This window comes from Panthera uncia, chromosome A2, assembly GCF_023721935.1.
Source record: "Panthera uncia isolate 11264 chromosome A2, Puncia_PCG_1.0, whole genome shotgun sequence".
Taxonomy (NCBI): Eukaryota; Metazoa; Chordata; class Mammalia; order Carnivora; family Felidae; genus Panthera; species Panthera uncia.
The window spans coordinates 78051095-78078243 of record NC_064816.1 but is presented as its reverse complement, the minus strand read 5'-3'; the positions used below and the strand labels follow the sequence as shown (position 1 = coordinate 78078243).

At 37.0% G+C, this 27149-nt stretch overlaps 1 protein-coding gene across 2 annotated transcripts in view; it reads right to left on the bottom strand.

The window, feature by feature from the left end:
- Window positions 1–27149, bottom strand: part of FBXL13 (F-box and leucine rich repeat protein 13) — a 210268-nt gene that overhangs the window by 29183 nt on the left and 153936 nt on the right. For both annotated transcript variants that reach the window (XM_049642850.1, XM_049642851.1), the window contains 3 exons: window positions 26930–27049; window positions 25789–25915; window positions 1045–1128 (listed from right to left, as the gene is read on the bottom strand). In XM_049642850.1, the coding sequence (XP_049498807.1) occupies window positions 1045–1128; window positions 25789–25915; window positions 26930–27049 (331 nt within the window). The remainder of the gene's footprint in view (window positions 1–1044; window positions 1129–25788; window positions 25916–26929; window positions 27050–27149) is intronic.

Below are 27149 nucleotides of genomic sequence, written 5' to 3'. Positions count from 1 at the left end.
AATGCCTGGAACCCATAGAATCAAAGAGAAATGGCAAAAAGCTCTGGCTTCCTAATACTTAGCCTCGTATTTTGTTTTGTTTGTTTTAATGTTTACTTATTTATCTTTGAGAGAGAGAGCACAAGCAGGGGAGGGGCAGAGAGAGAGGGAGACAGAATCTCAAGCAGGCTCTGAACTGTCAGCAAAGTGTCAGATGCAGGGCTCGATCTCATGAACCACTCATCATGAGCTGAAACCAAGAGTTGGATGCTTAACTGACTGAGCCACCCAGGTGCCCCTAGTCTCATATTTTGATCAGCACTTTCTCATCCCATGGAATGTTTTAAAAATTAGTTAGTAATTGGTGTATGTTAAGAGTCCATGTCATCACCATGCTAGGTTTCCAGTGTAATTGATCACCATATAAAAAATATAGCCCAGGGAGGGGAGGGTGGGTGATGGGTATTGAAGAGGGCATCTTTTGGGATGAGCACTGGGTGTCCTATGGAAACCAATTTGACAATAAATTTCATATATTTAAATATATATATATAGATAGCCCAGTATTAGAAATGTTAATATTTAACTGTTTTATTTTAATAACCTTTGTTCTGTCACCTTGTCAAAGACCTTTTAAGAGCCTGACTTTATCGTATTCATGGATAAAGTTTTATGTAAATGTACGTTTAACTTTTAAATGAACTGTAGTAGGGTAAATCATTGTTTAACCTTAGAAAAACCTTTTGGCTTTTTCTCTTAGTAGATTACAGGCATCTAAATGTTTTGTAACCCCTTTTGTTAAAACCTTGTCCTATATGGAAGTTGTTAGTCCTTATTTATCCCATGAGTCTAACACTGGGAAGAGAGAGAGTAGAGAGGAAAAACGAGAAAATAAATTCCCTTAGTCACCTTAGGCTATGGAGACCTGTCTAAAGTCCAGTTTACCTTGTCTCAATCAGCATATTTATAATCCAGTTATTTTTTCTACTCTGACCTATAAAGTTTGTTCAGTTTGTGCTTAAATTTTAACCATAATTCTTTAAGAGAAGACCTTAATTATCTTACCTGAATTCCAACATCGGTGATTTTATAACACTCAGATAGAGAAAGTTCCTTTAATTTTTTATGTCTGGAAAGTGTCATCAAACCCTAAAATATAAATAATATAAAGATCATTTTGTGATTATAATTTAGTACAAACAGTATATGTCTAGTAAAATAACAACCTTTTATGCAAAATAGTTTAACTTCTGTCTTATATTTCTTTACACTTGTAAAATTACTTTCATTAGGCAACATTTTAAATAAAAATTTCAGGTTGTCTCTAATGTTTTATAAAAAGTATGATAGAATCCTCCTGAGACAAGGGAAATAAAAGCAAAAATAAGCTATTGGAACTACATCAATATAAAAAAAACTTCTACACAGCAAATAATCAACAATACTAAAAGGCAACTCACTGAATGGGGGAAGATATTTGCAAATGATATATATGATAAAGGTTCGTATCCAAAATATATAAAGAACTTAACACTTAATAAATGAGTAATCCAATTAAAAAATGAGAAGAAGACATGAATAAACATTTCTCCAAAGAAGATACCCAGATGGACAACAGACATGAAAAGATGTTCATCATAACTTGTCATCAAGGAAATGCAAAGCAAATGAGATATCACCTCACACCTGTCAAAATGACTAAAATCAAAAACATAAGAAATAAGTGTTGGTGAGGATGTGGAGAAAAAGGAACCCTCTTATGCTTGTGGGAATACAAACTGATGTAGCCACTGTGGAAAACAGCATGGAGGTTCCTCCAAAAGTTAAAATTAAAATTACTATGATCCAGCAAATGTACTACTGAGCATTTACCCAAAGAATACAAAAATGCTAATTAAAAGGAATACATGCACCCCTATGTATATAGTGGCATTATTTACTATAGCCAAATAATGGAAGCAGCCCAAGTATCCATTGATAGATGAATGGATATATATATATATATATATATATATATATATATATATATAGTATATACATGTATATACATGTATATGTATATATATATATATGTATGTATATAGTATTTCATTGTGTATATATAAAGTTACCATGTGACCCATATGAATGGAATATTATTCAGCCATAAAAATATTGAAATCTTGCCATTTACAACAACGTTGATAGATCTGTAGAGTGTTATGCTAAGTGAAATAATTCAGAGAAAGATAAATACTATATGATATCACTCATGTACAATGTAAGAAACAAAACAAATGAGCAAAGGAAAAAAGAGAGAAAGAGAGAGAGAAAGAGAGACAAAGAGACAGACTCTTTAACCATAGAAAACAAACTGATGATTACCAGAGGGGAAGTGGGTGGGGCATGGGTGAAATAGGGGAAGGGGAGGAAGAGTGCACTTACAATGAACACTGAGCAATGAATGAAATTGTTGAGTCACTGTGTTGTACACCTGAAACTAATATAACACTGCGTGTTAACTATACTGGAATTAAAATTTTTTCAATAATAAAAATTAACATTAAATTAAAAAATAAAAAGAGGGCATTGGCCACTCTTTCATTTCTCCTCCTCTTGCCCCGGATCTAGCGTAGGAAGAGGGGAAAAAAGTGTGACAGAATCCCAAAGCCAGAAATTTCCTTGTTACCTGTATTTAGGTAAATATTATCTAAGTCAATTATTTTGAAGACACTTCATGTGGCTATTTAATCTATTTGTCAGTAAATTCTTACTTGTGCCCAGCCTAAAAATCTGAAATCTTTAGCTCATTTTACCATGTTTAATTGCTTGGAGAGGGAACAGATCTTTATATAAAGGCCTACAGATAGACAATCATTCATCAATAATAGCTCTCTCTTTCAGTTTAAAAGCTTTGTTTCTTGGGGTGCCTGGGTGCTCAGTCGGTTGAGTAAGTGTCCGGCTCTTGACTTAGGCTTAGGCCATGATTTCACAGTTCGTGAGTTTGAGCCCTACATCAGGCTCTGTGCTGACAGCAAGGAACCTGTTTGGGATTCTCTGTCTCTCTGCCCCTCCCACGCTCATGTGCTCTGTTTCTCTCTCTCAATAAATAAATAAATAAATAAATAAGCTTTTAAAAAAGATTTAAAAGCTTTGTTTCTTTTTAGTTAACAAAACATTGATTACACTTTTTAGTTCTTAAATGTTTTTAATGTGTGGTTCTGCTGTTTCATTTCTCAGTACTTTCACCATTAAACTGGGGAAACTGATTAATGTGCCTTTTAGATGCCATTTTCCTGGTTTATTATGCTTCCTATAAAAGGTGGACAAGAGCAGTTTCCTCTCATTCTGTGGTCCCAGAGCTGACTGGCAGGGAAAATACCAGAAATGGTATATGGATTTGTCCTTTTTAAATTTTATTTACAGGATTGGTTTACATTTTATTGAGCTTAAATACAGCATTTGGACCATAATTTAAAATGGGTTATGTAAATATTATATCCAGTTGTTTCACTGATGTACATATTAGGCCCTTTTGTTTAAAAAATAAAATGAAATCCAGGTCAAGGAAAGAAGTGCTTAAAAATCTTTTTTTTCTTTTAATAATCTTTTTTTATTAATTTTATTTTTTTTAATTTACATCCAAATTAGTTAGCAGATTGTAAAACAATGATTTCAGGAGTAGATTCCTTAATGCCCCCTACGCATTTAGCCCATCTCCCCCTCCCACACCCCCTCCCATAACCCTCTGTTTGTTCTCCATATTTAAGAGTCTCTTCTGTTTTGTCCTCCTCCATGTTTTTATATTATTTTGGTTTCCCCTCCCTTATGTTCATCTGTTTTGTCTCTTAAAGTCCTCATATGAGTGAAGTCATATGATTTTTGTCTTTCTCTGACTGACTAATTTCACTTTGCATAATACCCTCGGGTTCCATCCACGTTGTTGCAAATGACAAGATTTCATTCTTTTTGATTGCTGAGTAATATTTCATTGTGTGTGTGTGTGTGTGTGTGTGTGTGTGTGTGTGTGTGTGTATATATATATGCACACCACATCTTCTTTATCCATTCATCCATCGATGGACATTTGGGCTCTTTCCATACTTTGGCTATTGTTGATAGTGCTGCTATAAACATGGGGGTTGAAACATGTATGTTTGAAACAGCATACCTGTATCCCTTGGATAAATAACCTAGTAGTGCAATTGCTGGGTCGTAGGGTAGTTCTATTTTTAATTTTTTGAGTAACCTCCATACTGTTTTCCAGAGTGGCTGCACCAGATTGTGTTCCCAGAAAATCTTCTTAATTGATGCCACTGTTTAAACTGCAATTTCTAATTTCATTTAACAGTTTTGTATATCATCCAAAAATAAAATCACTCCATTCATTTTTAAAATTTTATTGCAAATGTGGACTCTTTGGGTAGGAACACATTATGTTTTCTGCCTCCTTGTTTCAAAACAAAAAAATTACTAAACCCTGTGGAGCCGGCACATGTGGTCTCAGTTCCAGATGTGGATGCTATTTTTTTTTTATTCATGTTAGAAGAACTGGAGCTTAGATATTCCCCCAGCAGAAACCAAATTGTTCAAACAAAAGTAATAAGTAAGAGATACAAGGTTTGTCTCATTGCCCTGTACTTGATAATAGCTAAGTATGTGTTATTATCCTATGGGGAATTTGTCCTATGAAACTATCTCTGGAGTTTTCACTTTTGTTTCTACTTTTATGTAGCCGAGTTAGAATTTTTTAAGATGAACTGGAAACAAAGTACACCTGCAAAGTATGACATTTGACAGCCTATATTCTCTTTACCACTTTATTCAAAAACACTATGTGATAATATTAAAATAGAATGCTATGTTTCATCACTATAATTGTTCGTTAAAATATATGGCCTCAAAATTTAATTAAGATAATTAGCCATTAGGTAAATGCACATCAAAACCACAATGAGATATCACTACATACCTACAATGATGGCTATACTTAAAAAGATAATAAAAAATGTTTGTGAGGATGTGAAGAAATTAAAATCCTTATTCACTGCTGATGGGAATGTAAAATGGTCCAGTCACTCTGGAAAATAGTCTGGCATTTTTTCGAAATATTAAACGTAAAGTTACTATATGACCCAGCAATTCACTCCTCAGTATATACCCAAAAGAAATGAAAATATATGTCAACACAAAAAACTGGACTCGAATGTTCCTTAGCAGCATTATTCGTAATAGAAAAACAGTGAAACAAGCCAAATGGACATCAACCGGTAAAAGGATAAATAAAATGTGTTATATCCTTAAAACGGAATATTATTTAGCAATAAAAAAGTATGATGCATACGACCATATAGATAAACATGTAAAACATTATGCTGAGTAGAAGAAACCAAACCCTAAAGGCCATATATTATATGATTCCACTGATTCGAAAAGTCCAGAATAGGTAAATATATAAAACCAGAAAGTAGATTAGTGGTTGCCTAGGGTGGGGTAGAGGGTGGGTTCAGTCTAGGGAGTCACTGTTTATGGTGACTTTTTGAGGTGATGAAAATGTTCTGGAATTAGACTGTGGTGATGGTTGCATAACTCCATCAATATGTTAAAAACCACTAAATCATACACTTTGAATCATAGAATTTTACAGTATTTAAATCATTTCTCAATAAAGATGTTTGTAAAAACTGAGATTGATTGGTATAATAACCATATAGCTAAATACAGAGTAGAAATATTCCTACAGCATCCTTCAGTCCAAGATGAACACAGAAATTTCTCAGATCTGGACGCCCAATCTCTTAGCAAGACAGGGAGCGAGAGATGCCATCATCTAATGTGCTGGACAAGTTACCAAAGGTCTTGCTGTTGTAAACACAACTTTGCAACTGAGCAGCAGCAAATCTGAGCCAGCTGGAGGAGACAAGTCCTCTGCTGAAAACTGCCTTGTGCTTGTATGGGATGACAGCTTCTCAGTACAAGTGAAATACATGATTCCAGTCAACAGGATTCATTTTTAACCGCTTTTTGACTCAGAAGGTTTTCAGATAAATGACCTAAAGAACATCAGAGCCAGCTAGGTAAAATGTTCTGCTTGGCACCGTGAGGTTCATAAATGCTCCAAATTAGGTGTTCTCTGAAACACTTGTTAAGTGCTTGGGATGAAAGTCCTAGGGACTTTACTTCTAGGGGGGTTGGAAAGAGGAGAGTGGGAAAACAAAAAGAAGGAGGAATGAGGAATCAACAAAAGGGAGTGACTGGGCCTCCCTTGGGTAAAGGGCAGGTGGATGCTTACTTTTCAGGGAAGTTGTAACCGTGAAAATGTAAATCCTCCTTAATGTCCTTCAAAAGTCAGCCAAACTCATGAATGTTTTGCAGGAAAAGTTTTGGCTTATTTTCCCAAAGTATAGGAAGGGAATAAATTGTAATCAAGTGAAGCACAGAGGAAAGTTACTCGTGTGGTAGCCAAGATTGCAGGTGGTATAGTTTCATTATTATTCATTATTATTGATTATTATTCATTAATGAAACATAGTTTCATTAATATATCTGTATGAATATAGTTTTATATATACACACATCATATACATAGTATATATTCTTAAGTCTGCCTATACATACATATATAGGTGGTATGTGAGTGCAAGGTCCCTGGAATCCACACAAATCCTAAGGAGCAGTTTCCTCCTTCATAGGCCATGGAACTGAGGGATCTGGATCTGAGGAACTTAAGAATTCCTAGTAATTGGTTTATATTATAGCTCTGGTATCAGGTCCAATGAAGGAAGCGTCAAGACATAACACTCGAAAGCAGGCACCAAGTCCCAAGAGTCTTGTACGTCATTCTAAGGAATTTGGGCCTCATTGTGTGCAACAGAGTAAAACAAAACTTTCCCTCTTGAAGGAATAGGAGTTGATACATAAGTGGCCATAATGCAAAAAAGAACGAGCATGTGTTTCAAGAAAGGTACAGGGACCACAGAATGGGAGGTGGCTGTCTAGAAAAGATTTTCATGGAGGAAGGGGAATTTGAATTAAGCCTTAAAGACTAAGTAAGATTTTGATAAGCAAAATAATAAGAATAGTGTTTCAGGCTGAGGAAACAACATGAACAAAGACTTCATAAGGATTGTGTGAATTGTTTGGGAAGTAGTTCAGTCTGGGGTCACTGGAAGAAGTGGGAGGGGACACTGGACACTGCCAGGAACAGCTACATGTACACAAGTCATTTCAGATCAAATTCTTAAAAACAATTCTCCCCACCCCCACCCCCAATTTAACATCTGGAATTGTTTAGCTGATGTATATAGACATCAGCAATGAACTAGTTACCAAATGTTGGGATGGTATGTGTGTGTGTACTTAGTATACAGCTAAGTCAAACACCTATATGCTCCTTACCTAAATTCACCAATTGTAAACATTTTGCTATATTTGCTTAATTAATATGAGTGTGTGTGTATAAATATACATAGTTTCATTAATATATCTGTATGAATATAGTTTTATATATACACATATATACATAGTATATATTTTTAAGTCTGCCTATACATACATGTATATACAAGTTTTCTTGATGCAGTTTTTTAAACTGCAAGTTTGTATCTCTAAATCCCCTTCACCTAATTTGCCCATCCCCCCCACCTCCTTCCCCTCTGACAATCACCAATTTGTTCTCTATATTCATGTCTATGTTTTTTGTATGTTCCTTTTTTTAAATTCTACATATAATTGAAATCATATGATATTTGTCTCTCTTTATCTGACTTATTTCACTTAGCATAAGACCTTCTGGGCCCATCCATGTTGTCACAAATGGCAATAGCTCATTGTTTTTTATAGCTGAGTAATATTTGTGTATATAAACACACACACACACACACACACACACACACACACACACACACACCTCCTCTTTACCTATTCATCTACTGATGGACACTTGGGTTGCTTCCATATCTTGGCTTTTGTAAATAATGCTGCAGCAAATATAGGGCTGCATATATCTTTCCAAATTGGTGTTTTCATTTTCTTTGCGTAAATATCCAGTAGCAAAATTGCTGGATAATATGGTATTCCTAGTTTTAATTTTTTGAGGAACATCCACACTTTTCAATAGTGGCTGCATCAATTTACATTCCCACAAACAGTACAGAAGAGTTCTCTTTTCTCCACATTCTTGCCAATACTTCCTATTTCTTTTCTTTTCTGATAGGTGTGAGATGATATCTCCCTGGTGATATCATCTGGTTCACCTGATGATTTGGACTTCCCTGGTGATTAGCAATGTTGAGTATCTTTTCATGTGTCTGATAGCCATCTGTAGGTCTTCTTTGGAAAAATGTCTATTCATATCTGCCCATTTTTCCACTGGATTTTTTTGGTTTTTTTAGGTGTTGGGTTGTATAAGTTCTTTATATATTTTGGATATTAACCCCTTATCAGATATATCATTTGCAATTATCTTCTTTCATTCACTAGGTGTCCTTTTTGTTTTGTTCATGGTTTCCTTTGCTCTGCAAAAACTTTTATTTTGGTGTAGTTCCGATAGTTTATTTTTGCTTTTGCTTCTCTGACCTGAGGAAACCTATTCGTAAATATGTTTCTAAAACTGATATCCAAGAAATTACTGCCTATGTTTTCTTTCAGAAGTTTTATGGTTTCAGGTCTCACACTTAGGTCTTTAATCCATTTTGAGTTTATTTTTGTATCTGGTATAAGGAAGTGGTCCAATTTCACTCTTTTGCCTTCTTTTGTAGCTGTTCAGCTTTCCCAGCACCACTTATTGAAAAGACTGTCTTTTCCCCATTGTACATTCTTGCCTTCTTTGTCATGAATTAATTGGCCGTATAAGCATGAGTTTATTTGTGGGCTGTCTATCTACTATTAATCACTGCGTCTGTTTTTGTGCCAGAACCATACTCTTTTGCTTACTATAACTTTGTGGTATATCTTGAAATCTGGGAGTGTGATAACTGCAGCTTCGTTCTTTCTCAAGATTGCTTTGGCTATTCGGGGTCTTTTGTTCGTTCCATACAAATTGTAGGATTATTTGTTCTAGTTCTTTGAAAACTACTATTGATATCTTGATAGGGATTGCACTGAATCTATACATTGCTTTGGGTAATATGGACATTTTGAAAATTTTAATTCTTCTAACCCATGACCATGGATTTGTTAGGAGTTTTTTTTTTTATTACAAATTCAATTTTATTACTCATAACCAGTTTGTTAAAAACTATTTCATCCTCATTTGCTTTTGGAAGACTGTAATTTTGGGGGAATTTATCCATTTCTTCTAAGTTGACCAATATGTTGGCATATAATTTTCAATAGTATTCTCTTATATCTGTGTTGTTGGTTGTTATTTCTTCTCTTTCATTTCTGAAAATATTTTAGTCCTCTCTCTTTCTTTTTTGATGTGCCTGACTAAAGGTTTGTCAACTTTGTTCATCTTTTCAAAGAACCAGCTCTTGGTTTCATTCATCTTTTTTTTTTTTTTTTTTTGGTCTCTATTTCGTTTATTTCCACTCTAATCTTTCTTATTTCCTTCTTTTTACTAACTTTGGGCTTTGGTTGTTCTTCTTTGCCTAATTCCTTTAGGTGTAAGTGTGGATTGTTTATTTGAGATTTTTCTTGTATTGAGATAGGCCTGTATCACTACAAACTTTCCTCTTAGAACTACTTTTGTTACATCCCAAAGATTTTGGACTGTTGTGTTTTCATCTTCATTTGCCTCCATGTATTTTAAATTTTCCCCTCCTCACTGACCTATTGGTTGTTTAGTAGCATGTTGTTTAGCCTCCGTGTGTTCGCAGGTTATTTTTTTCTCTTTAGTTTTTTTTTTTTTTTCTTGTAATTTATTTCTGGTTTCATACCATTGTGTTCAGAAAAGATGCTTGATGTGAATTAAATCTTCTTAAATTTATTGAGACTTCTTTTGTGGCCTAACATGTGATCTATCCTGAAGAATGTTCTATGTGCAGTTGAAAAGAATGTGTATTCTGCAGTTTTGGGGTCGAATGTTCTGTATTATCGGTTAAATCCATCTAGTCTTATTCACAGCCATTGTTTCCTTGTTGATTTTCTGTCTGGATGATCTATCCATTGACATAAAGTCCCCCACTATTATTGTATTACTGTCAGTTTCTTCCTTTACGTCTGTTTAGCTTTATGTATTTGGGTGCTCCATGTTGAATGCATCAACATTTGCAATTGTTATATATTTCATATTATATATGTTATAAATTTACCTGAACCATTTGAAAATAAGTTTCAGATATCATGATACTTTACCTCTGAATATTCTATACGTATCTCTCTAGAAATAAAGACATTTTAGGGGCACCTGGGTGGCTCAGTCAGTTAAGCGTCTGACTTTGGCTCAGGTCATGATCTCACAGTTCATAAGTTTGAGCCCCATGTTGGGCTCTGTGCTGCTGGCACAGAGCCTGGAGGCCTGCTTCGGATTCTGTGTCTCCCTCTCTCTCTGCCCCTACCCTGCTTACTCTCTCTCACTCAAAAATAAACATTAAAAAAAATTTTTAAGACATTTTCCCATATATATAGTATAGTATGTATAGTATTATAATACTTAAAATTAATAGTGATACCATACTATTTAACAGAAAACCAATATTTGTTTTTTATTCAGGACTCAGAGTTCATGCATTGCATTTAGTTGTCATGTCTCTTTAGCCTTTTTTTTTTTCTTTAAATTTTGTCTTTTAAGCCTTTGACTTTTAAAGATCTCAGGCCAATCATTACATAGAATGTCTCTCATTCTGGATTTGTCTGATTGTTCCTACTGATTAGATTCTAGGTAAAAATTTTCTGCAAGAATACTACCTAGGTGCTGTTGCAACCCTTTAGGGGCACATATATGAGACACCCCACTGTTGGTGATGCTGCTTACTCACTTGACATAGGTGGTAACTATAGATCTCTTCAATAGCATGTATTTTTACTTTTGATTTAATAAATAATCTGTGGGGTAATTCTTTGAGACCACAAAAATACTATGTTTCTCAGAAAACTTTTAGCCAAGTTAGACTTCAGATTAATTGGTGATCCTTGCCTAAATCACTTTTTCCATTAGGAGTTGCAAAATGCTGATTTTTCTAATTCTATCCTTTCTTGTATATTTTTTAGCTCTTTTCTGGCTTTTCTGTCACCCTTTCTCTTCAGTTTTGCTGAATATTTTAGGAGGTGTTTTGAATAAGATTATTTTAGACGTAACAACTATTGCAGTTAATTTTTTGTGTTACCTTAACAATCTTCAAATTTTCCCAAATCCCTGTTGACCACATTTACAAAATGAAGTTACCGTTTTGGTTGGTGTGATTATGTTACTCGTTGGCAAAAGATGACACACTGAGGAAAACAAAAACACCAATACTTTGCCTTGTTGTAAGACTGAACATTTGGTCACAATTTAAAAACAAACATGTTTTGTAAATGAAATTGAAGTGGGTGAAACCTTATTAAACAAAGCTTAACGTTCTGAAAGTAAATTTATTCTTTAAAACTTGCACATGGATTTTTTTTCTGAGACACTGTGTTTGTAGAAAAAGTCTGGAAAGATGGTCTAGGAATAGTAATATTAGAATAAAATATAATGTAATTTATCTAACAGCCACATGGCTACAAATCATCCTTATTTATAGTATGTTTCAGTTTGGAAACTGTCAACACTTTAATACAGACATACCAGAATAGTAAATAAGCATAAATAAACTTTATAATCTGTCTTGCATATGGTTAAAGAAATAATTTTTTGGAAAAAATCTACATAAAATGACATAAGATTGCATAGTTCAACTTTTGATTCTTTTTTTTTTACAAGCAGTAGCTTGTGGGCTTTCCAATTAAAATACTAAAACTAATCTCTTTCCCACAGTAGTGAGATAAGCTGTTGTAAGGATATGGAGAAAATATGACAAATGATTAATAACTACGTTATTATAAACAGTTCATACAAATTGGCAGAAGTATTGATACCCCAATGTCAACAGAAAATTCATAGAAGGTGAAATATAATTTCAATGAAAAGCAGCAGATATAGGACAAAATTATTGATATTACTAGATTTTTTAAGTTTATTTATTTGAGAGAGAGAGAAAGAGAGCACGAGCAGGAGAAGGCAGAGAGAGACAGGTGAGAGAGAATCCCAAGCAGGCTCCACATTGTCAGCACAGAGCCCAATGTGGGGCTCGATCCCACAAACCGTGAGATCATGACCTTAGTCGATATCAAGAGTTGGGTACTTAACCAACTGAGCCACTAAGGTACACCTAGAATTTTTTAAAATGCAAATTCAAATAACAATAAAGTTCTAATTCCTAGCGATTTTTGCGAAGTTATAACAGGTAATCTTGATGAATGAGTATAAGTCTATCATAGTTGTTTTATTGCTGATGGCAATAAAAATCGCTACAACCTATAGGGAAAGCAAATTGCCAAAACAACAAAATGTCCTGTTCAAAAGAAGAGAAAAATTGATGGGGGAAAAGTTTATAACAACTTTAAGGCAAGCTGCTTGTCTTATTCTTGGTTTTACACTCAAACCTGGAATTGCTGCTCTAAATATTGTAGGACTTAGCTAATTCTGTATCAAACGAAAGAAGAAAATAACAAAGAAAAGAATGAATCAATAAATATGTGAAATTCCTCAATGTGTGTGAAAAATAATTTACAATAATTTGGAAAAAACAACACCTGTGCCCATCATTAAGTCTTTTTGTACATCAACAAAAAATTATACAAAACATTAACACCATGTTTAATTCCTTTACACAGACCCGTAACAGTACTGGGCAGTTTACTGTCTATCGCAAACAAACTGAAACAGCACACAGCACCAACATTCAAGCAAAATACTAAGCTGTGAATGTTGCCATGTACAAGTATATACATAGATGAGCAATTTTATTTTACAAAAATTGATGCTTCTGTTTTCACAGTACTTGAGCCACCTGTGAAATTTGACCTTGCTGACAATCTCTTGCTTTTGGAAATACCACCTCACTTGGTTCCCTTGATATCAGTCTGAACTCTTTCCTCACCTACATCTCTGGATGTTCATTTTCAGTTTCTTTTGTGGGTTCACCTTCCAAATCCACCATTTCGTGGAGTCTTGAACTTGACCTTTTTTCACCTTCTGTCTCTTATCTGTGACTTCCATCATGTCAACCATCTCTACATCTAGCTCAGATCCCCTTCCTGAGCAACAGATCTTTCCTGATTGATAATTAGACACATTAATGTGCCATAAGCACCTCAAACTCAGAACTGCTACTTTCAGAGGACTAGTACTTCAGTTTTTCCTACTCTTTCTGCTAGCTTCAGGAAGGAGTCTGGTGAATGGCTCATGATGGACTTCTCTAAGTACCTTGCTCTTTTCTCTGAACTTTGCAACTTTTATGATTCTCTTTATAGGTCCTAGATTTCCCTGGCTGGGAAACCTATAAATATAACCTGTGCAACTTAGCATATTTGATGTTTGAATACAGGATATTAAAAATCACATTCTATCAAATAAGATGCAGTGAGTGCCCAGGAGTCTAGAATAACTGAGAACTCTGATGTAACTATTGGGCATTAAGATCACGAGAAATCTAGAAAGGAAAAAAGGTCCCTGACAGCAGACATAAAAAGCTTCCTTTTATACTGCCTTTTTTTTTTTAAGGATAAAAATGAGATGTTAGTTGTAATAGAGGGGATAGAACTTGGAGGTTGTTGAAAATCTTTGTGTAAATTTTCTGCTTTCAGTAATGGTTGAATTGGAATATACCTAGTTACTATGATTTCTTGCCAGACATATTGAGGAACAAAACAAAACAAAAATGGTGATTCCAAAAGTCAAATGGCTATGCATTCTTTTCGTCACTCAGGATTGAAGGGGCCCGTAGTGTAGAGAGATGTGTCCTAGTACTGGAATTAAACATGTCTAAAATGGAATTAAACATGTCTAAAATGGAATTTGGCATCTTATTTACAAGTCCTAATCTCTCTCTGAGGTTCTTTTTCTGGGTCCTGGTACCACCATGTCTGCAGTTGACCAAGTAAAAACTTGGGAATTTTCTATGTCTCCTCCTATCCCCTCTGCTCTCCATATCCAACCAATCACCAGGCCCTCCCTACCTATATACTTCCTAAATATCTCTCATACATGTCCCTTCTGTCACCACTATCAAAACCTCATTTCTCGCTGTATGAGTTCTACTCAGAGTTCTTCAGTGGCTCCCACTGCATATAGCATGAGTCTGAATCTCTTTGCAGAGCACCCAAAGCCAGTCACATTCTGTCCTCTACCTCTTTCTCCAGCCTCATCCCCTATCTTCTTGGGCCATGCTTGGACAATACAAAGTCACCTGTGGATCTCCCAATACAAACCCTCTTTCATGTCTCCATGCCTTCCCACCTGTTTCTTCCTCCACCGAGAATGTCCATCTTTTCCTTGCAAACATCTACTGAAGCTTTCAGCTACACCTCAGAAGCTGAGAAGTGTCCCCCGACTCCTCTATAAATGGACAACAGAAACATAAGCACTCACTTTTCAACTCATCCTTGCTGCCAAGATACAGCACATGTACCCAGATGTATGTATCTTCGTCACAACAAATATACCTCATATGTCATAATTTGAATAAATCATTGCTAAGATGTATTGACTGTTTACCATATGCCAGGCACTATGTTAAGCACTTTACATTTATTATCTTATTTAGTCCTCACAACACTATGAGGAAAGTGTATTTTAAACACTGTTTTAAAGAGAGGGAAATTGGGGCATCTGGGTGGCTCTGTTGGTTAAGTATCTGACTTTGGCACAGGTCATGATCTCATGGTTCGTGAGTTCAAGTCCCGCGTTCAGCTCTCTGCTGTCAGCCCAGAGCCCACTTCGGATCCTCTTTCTCTCTGACCCTCCCCTGCTCGCTCTCTCTCAAAAACAAACATTTAAAACAATAAAATAAAATAAAGAGAGGGAAATGGCACAGAGAAGTTAAGTAACTTGCCCAAGGTCTCTTAGTGTGATGGCACCAGACAAGATGTGAACCCACACTCTGGACTCAGTTACTACTTGGTAACTTTTAACCAAGTAGTGTTGTTACTCTTACTGTTATTGTTTTGCCACTAGACTGTACCTTGAGCCCAGAACTATGGCTGTAAATTTAGTACTCCCAGTACCTCACATAATATTTAACACACAGTTGACAATGAATAAATATCTGTGAATGGATGAGTAGCCTGTAAAATTATCTGTTTTTATGGAGCCAATTTTCTCCTATGTTGTGGCATATTCTCAGAACTCTTGGATAGAATCTATTTCCCTTAGTAATTATGTGAGTTAGTGTTTATATTTCATATGTTCCTTTCTGAACAATTTGCTGTGTTTGGTATTGCTTACCACATTATTTTATTTATTTTTTTTGTTTTGTTTTTTGTTTTTTGTTTTTGCTGGATTATTATTTTTTTTTATTTTTATTTTTTTTAATATATGAAATTTACTGTCAAATTGGTTTCCATACAACACCCAGTGCTCATCCCAAAAGGTGCCCTCCTCAATACCCATCACCCACCCTGCCCTCCCTTCCACCCCCCCATCTACCCTCAGTTTGTTCTCAGTTTTTAACAGTCTCTTATGCTTTGGCTCTCTCCCACTCTAACGTCTTTTTTTTTTTTTCCTTCCCCTCCCCCATGGGTTTCTGTTACGTTTCTCAGGATCCACATAAGAGTGAAACCATATGGTATCTGTCTTTCTCTGTATGGCTTATTTCACTTAGCATCACACTCTCCAGTTCCATCCACGTTGCTACAAAAGGCCATATTTCATTTTTTCTCATTGCCACGTAGTATTCCATTGTGTATATAAACCACAATTTCTTTATCCATTCATCAGTTGATGGACATTTAGGCTCTTTCCATAATTTGGCTATTGTTGAGAGTGCTGCTATAAACATTGGGGTACAAGTGCCCCTATGCATCAGTACTCCTGTATCCCTTGGATAAATTCCTAGCAGTGCTATTGCTGGGTCATAGGGTAGGTCTATTTTTAATTTTCTGAGGAACCTCTACACTGCTTTCCAGAGCAGCTGCACCAGTTTGCATTCCCACCAACAGTGCAAGAGGGTTCCTGTTTCTCCACATCCTCTCCAGCATCTATAGTCTCCTGATTTCTTCATTTTGGCCACTCTGACTGGCGTGAGGTGGTATCTGAGTGTGGTTTTGATTTGTATTTCCCTGATAAGGAGCGACATTGAACATCTTTTCATGTGCCTGTTGGCCATCCGGATGTCTTCTTTAGAGAAGTGTCTATTCATGTTTTCTGCCCATTTCTTCACTGGGTTATTTGTTTTTCGGGTGTGGAGTTTGATGAGCTCTTTATAGATTTTGGATACTAGCCCTTTGTCCGATGTGTCATTTGCAAATATCTTTTCCCATTCCGTTGGTTGCCTTTTAGTTTTGTTGGTTGTTTCCTTTGCAGTGCAGAAGCTTTTTATCTTCATAAGGTCCCAGTAATTCACTTTTGCTTTTAATTCCCTTGCCTTTGGGGATGTGCCAAGTAAGAGATTGCTACGGCTGAGGTCAGAGAGGTCTTTTCCTGCTTTCTCCTCTAAGGTTTTGATGGTTTCCTGTCTCACATTCAGGTCCTTTATCCATTTTGAGTTTATTTTTGTGAATGGTGTGAGAAAGTGGTCTAGTTTCAACCTTCTGCATGTTGCTGTCCAGTTCTCCCAGCACCATTTGTTAAAGAGACTGTCTTTTTTCCATTGGATGTTCTTTCCTGCTTTGTCAAAGAGGAGTTGGCCATACGTTTGTGGGTCTAGTTCTGGGGTTTCTATTCTATTCCATTGGTCTATGTGTCTGTTTTTGTGCCAATACCATGCTGTCTTGATGATGTCAGCTTTGTAGTAGAGGCTAAAGTCTGGGAGTGTGATGCCTCCTGCTTTGGTCTTCTTCTTCAAAATTACTTTGGCTATTTGGGGCCTTTTGTGGTTCCATATGAATTTTAGGATTGCTTGTTCTAGTTTCGAGAAGAATGCTGGTGCAATTTTGATTGGGATTGCATTGAATGTGTAGATAGCTTTGGGTAGTATTGACATTTTGACAATATTTATTCTTCCAATCCATGAGCAGGGAATGTCTTTCCATTTCTTTATATCTTCTTCAATTACCTGCATAAGCTTTCTATAGTTTTCAGCATACAGATCTTTTACATCTTTGGTTAGATTTATTCCTAGGTATTTTATGCTTCTTGGTGCCACTGTGAATGGGATCAGTTTCTTCATTTGTCTTTCTGTTGCTTCATTGTTAGTGTATAAGAATGCAACTGATTTCTGCACATTGATTTTGTATCCTGCAACTTTGCTGAATTCATGTATCAGTTCTAGCAGACTTTTGGTGGAGTCTATCGGATTTTCCATGTATAATATCATGTCATCTGCAAAAAGCGAAAGCTTGACTTCATCTTTGCCAATTTTGATGCCTTTGATTTCCTTTTGTTGTCTGATTGCTGATGCTAGAACTTCCAGCACTATATTAAACAACAGCGGTGAGAGTGGGCATCCCTGTCGTGTTCCTGATCTCAGGGAAAAAGCTCTCAGTTTTTCCCCACTTACCACATTCTTTTAGAAATGAAGAACAAAACTTATACTTGGAAATATGTTTTATCTTAATTACCACCATATCTTCTTTCTTTCTTTCTTTCTTTCTTTCTTTCTTTCTTTTTCTTTCTGTTTATTTTTGACAGAGAGTGACAGAGCACAAGCAGGAAGGGGCAGAGAGAGGGAGACACAGAATCCCAAGCAGGCTCCAGGCTCTGAGCTGTCAGCACACATCCTCTTTCTGAAATCACTGAAAACACTATCTTGTACAAAGTCCTTCAGAATGTATTTTAACCTCACAAGTGATTTTCCCTTTTATGCTACGGTTAGCAGTTAAAATTTTATGCAGTTAAAACTTTCTTTTTTTCAATGATTTTTATTTATTTCTACTTACTTGATTGTTAGTATGAATTTTGGTATCATATTTTTTAATGTAGTAACCACTCTGATCTAATTTACTGACCTACAGGTCTAAAGGAAAACAGGCTTTGGTCAACACACAGAAATAGGTCCTCTATATATTTATGGAGAGAAAGAAAATCAGCATCTATGTTACCTAGAAATAGAGCAACTGGCCTTGAGACTCCTTGCCTCCTACCTGATGGAGGTCAAGAGGAGAGTTCTGGCACCAACTACTCTCCTTGAGGGAAGTGACAAACTTAAATTGTTCACTTCTTTTTGCAATTTTTCTAGTAGGCATTTTGCCAGTTACAGGAGACAATTGCCTGTAACCTCTGTAAGGAAAGCCCCTATTGCTACTGGTGGTAGCAACAGATTCCTGTAAAGCCAGTAGCTAGGAGATGGGCCTGGAAAGGACTCAAAAGAGGTCCAGCTCCATATGGAAGAGTATAACCAGGGCAGAATTCTTGTTATGTGCCTTTGAAAATCCAAGGCAAACGCATCTGCCTCTGAGTTTCCCTGCTTCCTTTTAACTCCCATTCTTTCTATTTATCGAATCCCAAGCGATTTCATGTGTTTCCTGCTTTAGAGGTTTTGCTTCACTGAGCCTCAGGCCTTATTTATGTGTGTGTTCCACGCAGATGGGTGGTCTCTTGAAAGTGTATCGTCAGATGAAGACATTCGGCTGTAAGCACTCCTACTCCAGCTCAGAGAATAGCTGAGAAAATGTGGAAATTGAAGAAACCGTAAGTGTTTGGTTGAAAGGAAGGAAATGGTATGAGATTCATTCATTCACTCACTCCCTGACTCACAAATCAAATATTTTACGTGCCTCTTATGTACTAGGCATTATGCTAGGCTTCCCAAAGATGGGATGATCCAAGCCTTACCATCAAGAAGTTTACAGTGTTGTAGGGAGACAAGTGTGCAACAAATATTAAAGTATAATTAGTTAATGGCTTTACTGGGGCCATTGTGAAATATGGTAGAAACAAGACAGAGAAATCCTAAGTCTGTTTAGGAGTTCCAGGAGAGCTTCACACAGTTGAAACTTGAGGGATAAGCAGGAATTTACTAGGGGGACAAGGGGAGAGGGTATTTCAGACACAGGGAATAACTTGCAGAGATGGGAAGGCAAGAGGAGTGTGACACGTTCAAGGAGCTATAGGAGAGTCAGCTCTGTGTCTGTGGAGCCGAAGATGAAAAGTGGGAATCTGGGGGAAGTGAAATGGTAGAGGTGGGCAGCAACAATCTCAGGAAGAGTTTGGACCTTTACACTAATTGTTTAGACTTTAAACTGTAAGCAGTATGGAACTCCTGCAGAATATGCTCCAGGAAGCATTAGGCTCCAATTTGCATGCTGAAGGATCATACTGCAGTCGAGTGGAGAACAGATTTGAAAACAGTGATATTTAAGGCAAGAGAGGTTAGTAAGGAGAAATAGTGCTTGAACTATGGCAGTGGCAGCAGGGATGGAGAGGAGGCAAAGGGATAGACATAAGCGGTATTTATATCATAATACAATTTAAACTTTATAACATATACAATTAAAATTAACATGGAATGTGCATGCCAATATTCAATCGATTTTTTTTAAGTTCAATGAAAATAATTTGTGTGCTACCAATAATTCAAGAGGTATTATTACTGGGAGGCCATCTAAATAGATAACACCTCTCTGGAGAACTATGCTGTAATGTGACAGAAATAAGATACAGGATATTAGGAACTAGAGAATGCTTATTTAGGAAAAACGCCTAGAGACATTAATGTCACCATGTGATTTATGTTTTCTTAAAGAGAGAATGCATCAGTAATATAAAACCCATTGATATTTCCTTGGAATGATCTGGACTGGGAAGTGTGATTTTCTGATAATTATGGAGAATATGACCAATGTTTATTATAAAATTATTTTTAAAAATCTTGAAAGGTACCATTTGCCAAGATGCATTAGCTATTGTTATGATCCTCATTGATAATTTTCTCAGCATCTACCTATCCAGGCACATGAAAAATAGAAGGAGGAGCATCCCATGCAGACGTTACAGCATGTATAAAGGTCCTGAGGTAGGAAAGATTTTTGACTTGTTTGAGGAGTGAAAAAAAAGGCAGTGGAGCTGGAGGAAAGGAAATGAGGGGAGCAGGGGCATGAGATGATATTGGGAGAACAGGCAGGGATCTGTTTAATAGTAAATATTCTTTCAAACTTTGGTCCTTTCCTGGTTTACCTTCTGTGTTTTATTAAACACTGTTGGATATTCCCTTAATACTCCACACATGGTTACACTCACCTGGTTCTCTTACAACCTTTCTCACCTTCTTTCTTTAGTCCCCTTTATGGATTCATCTTATTTCCACTCCTTGCCTTTAGTCTTTCTCCCCTCCAATCTGTCCTCCAGAGAACAACACAAATAATGTATCTAAAATGGGAGACTATTATGACTCTGACTTCCCTGCTAAGTGTTGTCTCCTCATCCATTGGTTCAAGTCCAAGCTCCTTGGCCTATGATGGAATTCCTCAGTGACATCTCCTTTTCACAGTACATTTTAGTAGTGTGAAGCTGCATAAAGTTCCTTGAACAAGCATGCATTTGCATGCTTGCATGTCGAGCAGGCTGAGTTAAGAGATCCCTTCCTCTCTTCTTCCAACACTACACCTGCCACACCATGTTTAAATTACTCATACTTACCCTTCCACATTGGACTGCAGAGAACAGATCTTATTCCCATTTGGTAACTCTAGAGCTCAGCATTTGTTCCTTCATTCAGTGAGTATTTATCAAGTGTCTATTACCCCCCAAGGTTCTGGGAAAACAGCAGTGAGCAAAACAAAGTCTCAGTCTTCTTGGATCTCACATCCTAGTAAGGGGACTCTAGGAAATAGCGTACATGATAGGCACTCAAGATATGCTACTCATAATTAAAAATTTCAAAAATCAGGGGCCCCTGGGTGACTCAGTCAGTTAAGGTCTCACTCTTGATTTCAGCTCAGGTCATGATCTCACAGTTCATGAGTTTGAGCCCCATATCGGGCTCCATGCTAACAATGAAGAGCCTGCTTGGGATTTTCTTTTTCCCTCTCTCTCTGCCCCCCCCGTGCTCTCTTTCTCTCAAAATAAATTTAAAAAAATAAGACTGTCTTTAAAAATTTAAAAAAATAAAAATGTCAAAAATCAGGCAAATGAAAGAGCCTTAATTAAACCACTGTCTAAGCACACTGTCTGGACCATTGCTCTGACTCATTTCTCCTTTAAACAGCAAATATGGCAGTGACTAAAGCAACTTAAGCAATGGATTGAACTTCCCTAACTGTAGGTACTATGGTCTTCAGTAAGTGATAATTCTCCCAACTAGAGGAAAACATTTTCCCCACATACATGAAGATATAACCTCATATTCAAACAATCCTCTGAGGTAGGAAGGGAATGAATAACATCCCATTTAATGAGACATTAAGAAAAGCTGTATAAGAGATTAAAAGACTTTTAATGATACTTTAAGATACCATCACATTAGTGAGCTATTTCCCTCACTTGTGAACCCTGTCCTCTTTATATTAAAAGAAGAAAATTGACGTATTTCCTCATTCTCTAAAATGTGCTTACTAGATAACTTGTTATACAAGCTTTTATTCCTGGATGATACATTTTTCACTATTTTCTAATTATTATAAGAAATGTATGCAGCTTTAAATAACTGTGTTCTCCTCTTTGCTTCCCCCATTTAAGCTAGCTCTCTCACTTAAGCATTTTTCTAAATTTCTAAATATCTCTACTTTTGCTTTCGCTGATTAACTTCCTCACGAGTTTCCATGACTTTCAGAGTGCAACACGCCTTCACACTCTGCAAACCTAAAAAGCTCTTCTGTCTCTAAGGAGTGAATTTCAGCGATTTGTCTGCTTATTTCCTGAGCTCTACATTTCTCTAAAGCTGCCTTCCAGGTGACTCAAACCAAACAGCAGCCCTGCTCCTTGCACTGTGGAAAGGACCCAGCTCAGTAAGGGATGCCACCATTTAAACAGATGCTCAAGCCAAAAATCTGGCATCATCCCTGATTGCCTCCCTTCCTTCTTTACCCCCATACTCAGTCTATTTCTATTTCCTGATGATTCATTTTCCTCAGTGTCTCTCAAATCTGCAGATTTTGCTCCAGCCCTACTGTCATCTCCCTTAGCTCTAGCCTTAATGCAGACACTCATAACTGGATTACTGCTTTATAATTAGTCTCTTGTTCATCTATTATCCCCTTGTCTATCCAGCAGGTACAGTCATCTTTAAACCATGTCCGTCTGACCTTGTTACAGTCTAATTGACAGTCCTAAATATCTTTCCATTGCCAAAAGGGCAAAGAACAAATTCCTCAGTATGGCTTCTGGGCCCCTCGTGACCTGGTCCTTGCCTGTCTCCTGGGCATCATCTCTTATCACTCTCCTCATGGTCAAGTCGTACCCAATGTGCAGATCTCCTTGATGCCACCATACTTTTAAACCTCTGTGTCTTCGTTCAGGCTGTTTCTTTGGCTCAGCACATACCCCTTCTTTCTCTCTTAGAAAAGGTCTTCTCTGACTTTCTGAGGGAGGTTGTCTCCCATACCCATCACAGTTTATAAACCACTTGTCCCATGCCTGAGGAGCCATGTTTGTCTTGTTCATTCCAGCATCCCAATACTGACTACAAAGTACTCAGAATAAAGATTTGTTAACTAAATGAGTGGTGCGATTCTAACTGAAAACTCATTATTGAAAAAAAATTGAGAGAGAACAGAATTATTAGAAAATGTAAGAAGCTTTTTTTTTTTTTTCAAAAGGTGTAATTGGTCACATTTGATCTCTGGTGAATATCTGTAACATTCCAGAGTTTAAATCCTAAATGTTAAGTTTCTAGTCGTATTTGCACTTCATCAGACCTACAATCCAGACTGGTGTTTAGCTGCCCAAACTGACATCTGGGCTAACTCATTTTATTTTTACTATTTGAGATTAGCTACCACAGCTGTTGTAGTACTACAGTGTTGACCATTTGCCTTTTATTTATTTTTTATTTTTTAAAATTTATATTCAAGTTAGTCATCATATTTTTAATTTTTATTATTTTTTTAATCATTCACCTTCTAGATCAGAGTTTAACCAATTTGGAGGAAGAAAACAACAACCTTCAGAAGACTTCTTTTTAAATGTTTTAGCAGAATATAACTAGCATTCTCCCCCACAGATATCCACTTACAGCTCTCTCATATTGTATACCTTCCTTACAAGCAAAACAACAACAGTGAATGGGACTTGAGGCTATATTCTTAAGTTTTTAACTTGTCCTCAGCAGATAGAACTTCAATATATGGTCTTTGAAAATAAAAACTGAGTTTTCCCCAAATGCTAAAAACTAGGATAAAGCTTCCAAGCTTCACTGCTTTTGTTCAACAAATGTTTATCATTCAGGCTTGCAAGGAGTGCTGTGGTGGAACGATATCGTGATGTGTTTTGTAATGTGCTTTGATCCTCCGCCTTTTGTTACCCTGTGACCCTTCTAACAGCAGCTGGGCATTCTACTTGTATGTGTCAGGGAAAGGTTTTCACAGAAGAACACAGGAGGAAAAAAGATATCCCAGGCCTTTAAGCTTTACATAAACCATGAAAGACTTGAGACATAATATTTTTCAAACCATATAATGGAGTTGGAACATTTTTTCCCATCCCCAAATTAGATAGTCTATGTCAAGAGAAAAGAAGAAGAGCTAAAAGAGAGAGAGAACAAGGGAGAGAACAAGGCAGAGGAAGGGAGAGGAAAGGAGAGGAGGAGGGGAAGAGCAGGGGAAGGGGGAGCTAGAGGGAAGCAAAGAATGAGTTCTGGGGGATGCCCCACACAGGGCACTGTTCTAGACCTCCCTGGACTCTATTCAGTTGGAGAGAAGGTTGGAACCCCCAACCTGATAGGTTTGGGGATCTAAGCAAATGGGAACCCATCCCACATTTCCCTGGAAGGGTTGTGAAAAGCAACAAGGCATCCGAGTTTTTCCTGGGCTGCTTGTTGTGTCAGCTACGATCTAAAGAAGAAAACAGAAACTGTATTTAAAACTGAGGAAATTTAATTGTGATAGGGAACTGGCTAGATATGTGGTAAAGAAACTGAGAAGTGAAATGGGATAATGACACAATCTAGAGATGTGAGCAGGAGCAGGAAGCCACTACTCCCCCTGTGCTGGAAGGCCAATGAGAAGAAACGGTGTTATTGGAGGCTGGACCCAAGGTCACCCAGGGAAGCTGGGACCACAGAAGATCTCACTGGAGGGAGAAGATCATGAAGGAAATGCAGCTGCTGCTGATGATGCAAAGAAAGGTGGAGGAAAATTCTGGTCTTTTCCCTCTTCTTACCCTCCAGTTGCTCACAAATGCCTGACAAGCACCAAACCCAACTGGAAGCTGGTGGACATGAGTCAGCCACCGCAGCAGAGTGAGAGAAGGGTGAGGCATGGGTCTGCGGCAAATACACCCAGATGTGAGAACAGGAAAATGTCTGCAGGGGATGTCTAGGACTATGGGCCTAAGACAGCCTCACAGAGTCCCCATGCCCCAGCATGACCCAGAGGGGTCCAGAGGAAGGCACACATGACAAAGGAGCCTGCAGACCTAAAGAGGCTTTGGAGCTGACCAAGGAAGACACATCAGGGATCTAACTAAACAGGAAACCAAAAACCAAATGAGCCTACAGACATCCCAGTGGATTCCAGCTTGGACAGAAGACAACGTTGTAAAAATCAGGCTTGCCACCACCAAAATGAGTTGACTATATGTAACTGCCCCTACCCCACTCTCGTACCACACATAGATGACACTACCAAGGAAGGGGAGAGGAGACCGTTTAGCAGGATGGAGGCTGAATCTAAATTCACTCTTAGATAAAGAAAGGAAAGAACATAGACCAATAAACAGAGCCCACTAAATGTTGGGGAAGAATGGACACAACACAGATATCAGTAATGCAGTAAGAAATGGAGAGAAATGGATCATGTTAAAGGATGTACTGGGGCAAGAGATCCACATAGAGAAGTAGTTCCTGTACTTGCCTGTAAGGTAGGGCTTTTCAGAGAAGGACTTCTAGGTGATTTGATGAGCATGAGGGATGAACAGGGATTTAGCAAGCAGATGGGGTAGAGATCCTCAACTCTGTTGTCTTCCTATATCCCTCCCAATGCACTGATTTTCAAGAGAAGCCAATGCATTTCTTATCTAACTACAGCCCATTGAAGTCTTTCAGAAACATGGCAATCTCTCCAACTTTATCTTCCTTTTGATTAGTAAGTGGGGCAGTGCAGCAGTGATAGATAAGATACGATAAGTGTGAACTGAGTTTCAACTCTGAGGAGTAGCATCAGCCTCTTGCAGGAAATGAGTTCCTTAAAATGTATTCTTTTGTAGATTTGATGAGGCCGTTTCTAGATTTCAGTTTTGAACTAAAGAGTGAGGTTTCAAGGCATTCACATAGTTTTACAGAATGTTCAGTCCACCAGAAAAACATATATAAGCCAACTGGAATATATTACATCCACATTGCCACATTTCTATAATGAAACAGATTTCAGATCTGTCGTTTAACATTCTGATCTGTCAGGACTTTGCTCAAAATACTGAATTTTCCATTTTGTAAGCAGAGAAACAAGACCCTTGGTTTATAAATAACTTCATCTATCACTATTACAGAAACAGTATTCCTAAACTGGCCTTTTATAATCTAATAACTTAGGAAATAAAAATAATTAATGTTCTCTCCATTGTTATACTACTGAAAACAATAAAAGTCATTGAACTATTTTGAAAATTTTCTTTACCTCATTAGAGATGTTTGTTCCAGAGAGATCTACTGATACCAAGGAAAAGATGTTTACAACATATTCAATTGCTAGGTCAGTCAAATGTTCACAATTTCTCAAACTCAAGTAGTTTAAATTAGGGCAGCTGGAAGAAAGCAGCATGAAGAATTAATTTTAGCTTTTAATCACAGTATTGGTAGCCATTTCTTTATATCAAAACTGTCTAAGGAAAGCAAATGGTATTGAAACAAGGACTTTCTTTTTCTCAAAATCAAAATAGGCTTAAGAAGCACCTGGGTGGCTCACTCAGTTAAGCGTCTGACTTCGGCTCAGGTCATGATCTCACGGTTTGTGAGTTTGAGCCCCGCATCAGGCTCTGTGCTAACAGCTCAGAACCTGGAGCCTGCTTCAGATTCTGTGTCTCCCTTTCTCTCTGTCCCTTCCCCGCTCTCACTCTGTCTCTCTTTCTCAAAAATAAATAAACATTAAAAAATTTTTAAAAATAGAAGTAGGTTTAAAAGTGGAAAATAATTTGGCATTACAAAATAGGATGAGAGGGAGGTGGGTTATTATATAAGATAGTCTTTCTGTGGTTTCATTTCATACTGTAATTTCTAGTGAGAAAAAAACATATCACTTGCATGCAAAAAATTGTCGTGTAAGTATGATGAATGACCCCTAAAAGTGCAAGGTTAAGTTTCTCATTTATCCCTTACAAGTTCACCACAGGAATTGGGCTCGACCCTTTCTAGTACACAGGTCTCTGACAAGTAGAGAGAATCAAGAATAAACCCACCATCTAGAACATCTCTTGGGAAATGCTGGAGCATTTCCAAAGCCTGGAGCAAAGGTTTACACAGAGGTAATATCCTTGAAAAGCACAGAGAAGTCACTCACGTCTAGATAGTGATAACTTCATTAATGATTCCATCTGAAACTTTCTCTAATATGAAATTAATAAGAAACCACTCATATATGATCAAAAAACTAGTTTAATCTATGACTCCAGTGTCTTTTCTTTTATTTCACTGAGTATTGGACCAGCTTCTTGGCCTCTTGATATTTCCCAAATGGCTCTGAAGGTCTATCTCTGAGCTCTCCTATTAGCAAATATACAATTACTAATGATATGATGTAAAATATTATTATTTTATCATACCACTCTGATAGTTTCATAATAGAGGCATCACCCAGGTGGATACATTTACTTAAATTTAGCTCTCTTATCCTTATGCTCACAGGACCATCAAGAAATTGCTTTACTCCCATATCACCAATTCTGTAGGAAAGAGTAAGAAAAGCTTTACATATGATTTTATATGTAAATATATAGAATACTACTTAAGTAATAGTTACTACATTCAATGCATTCTAAAATA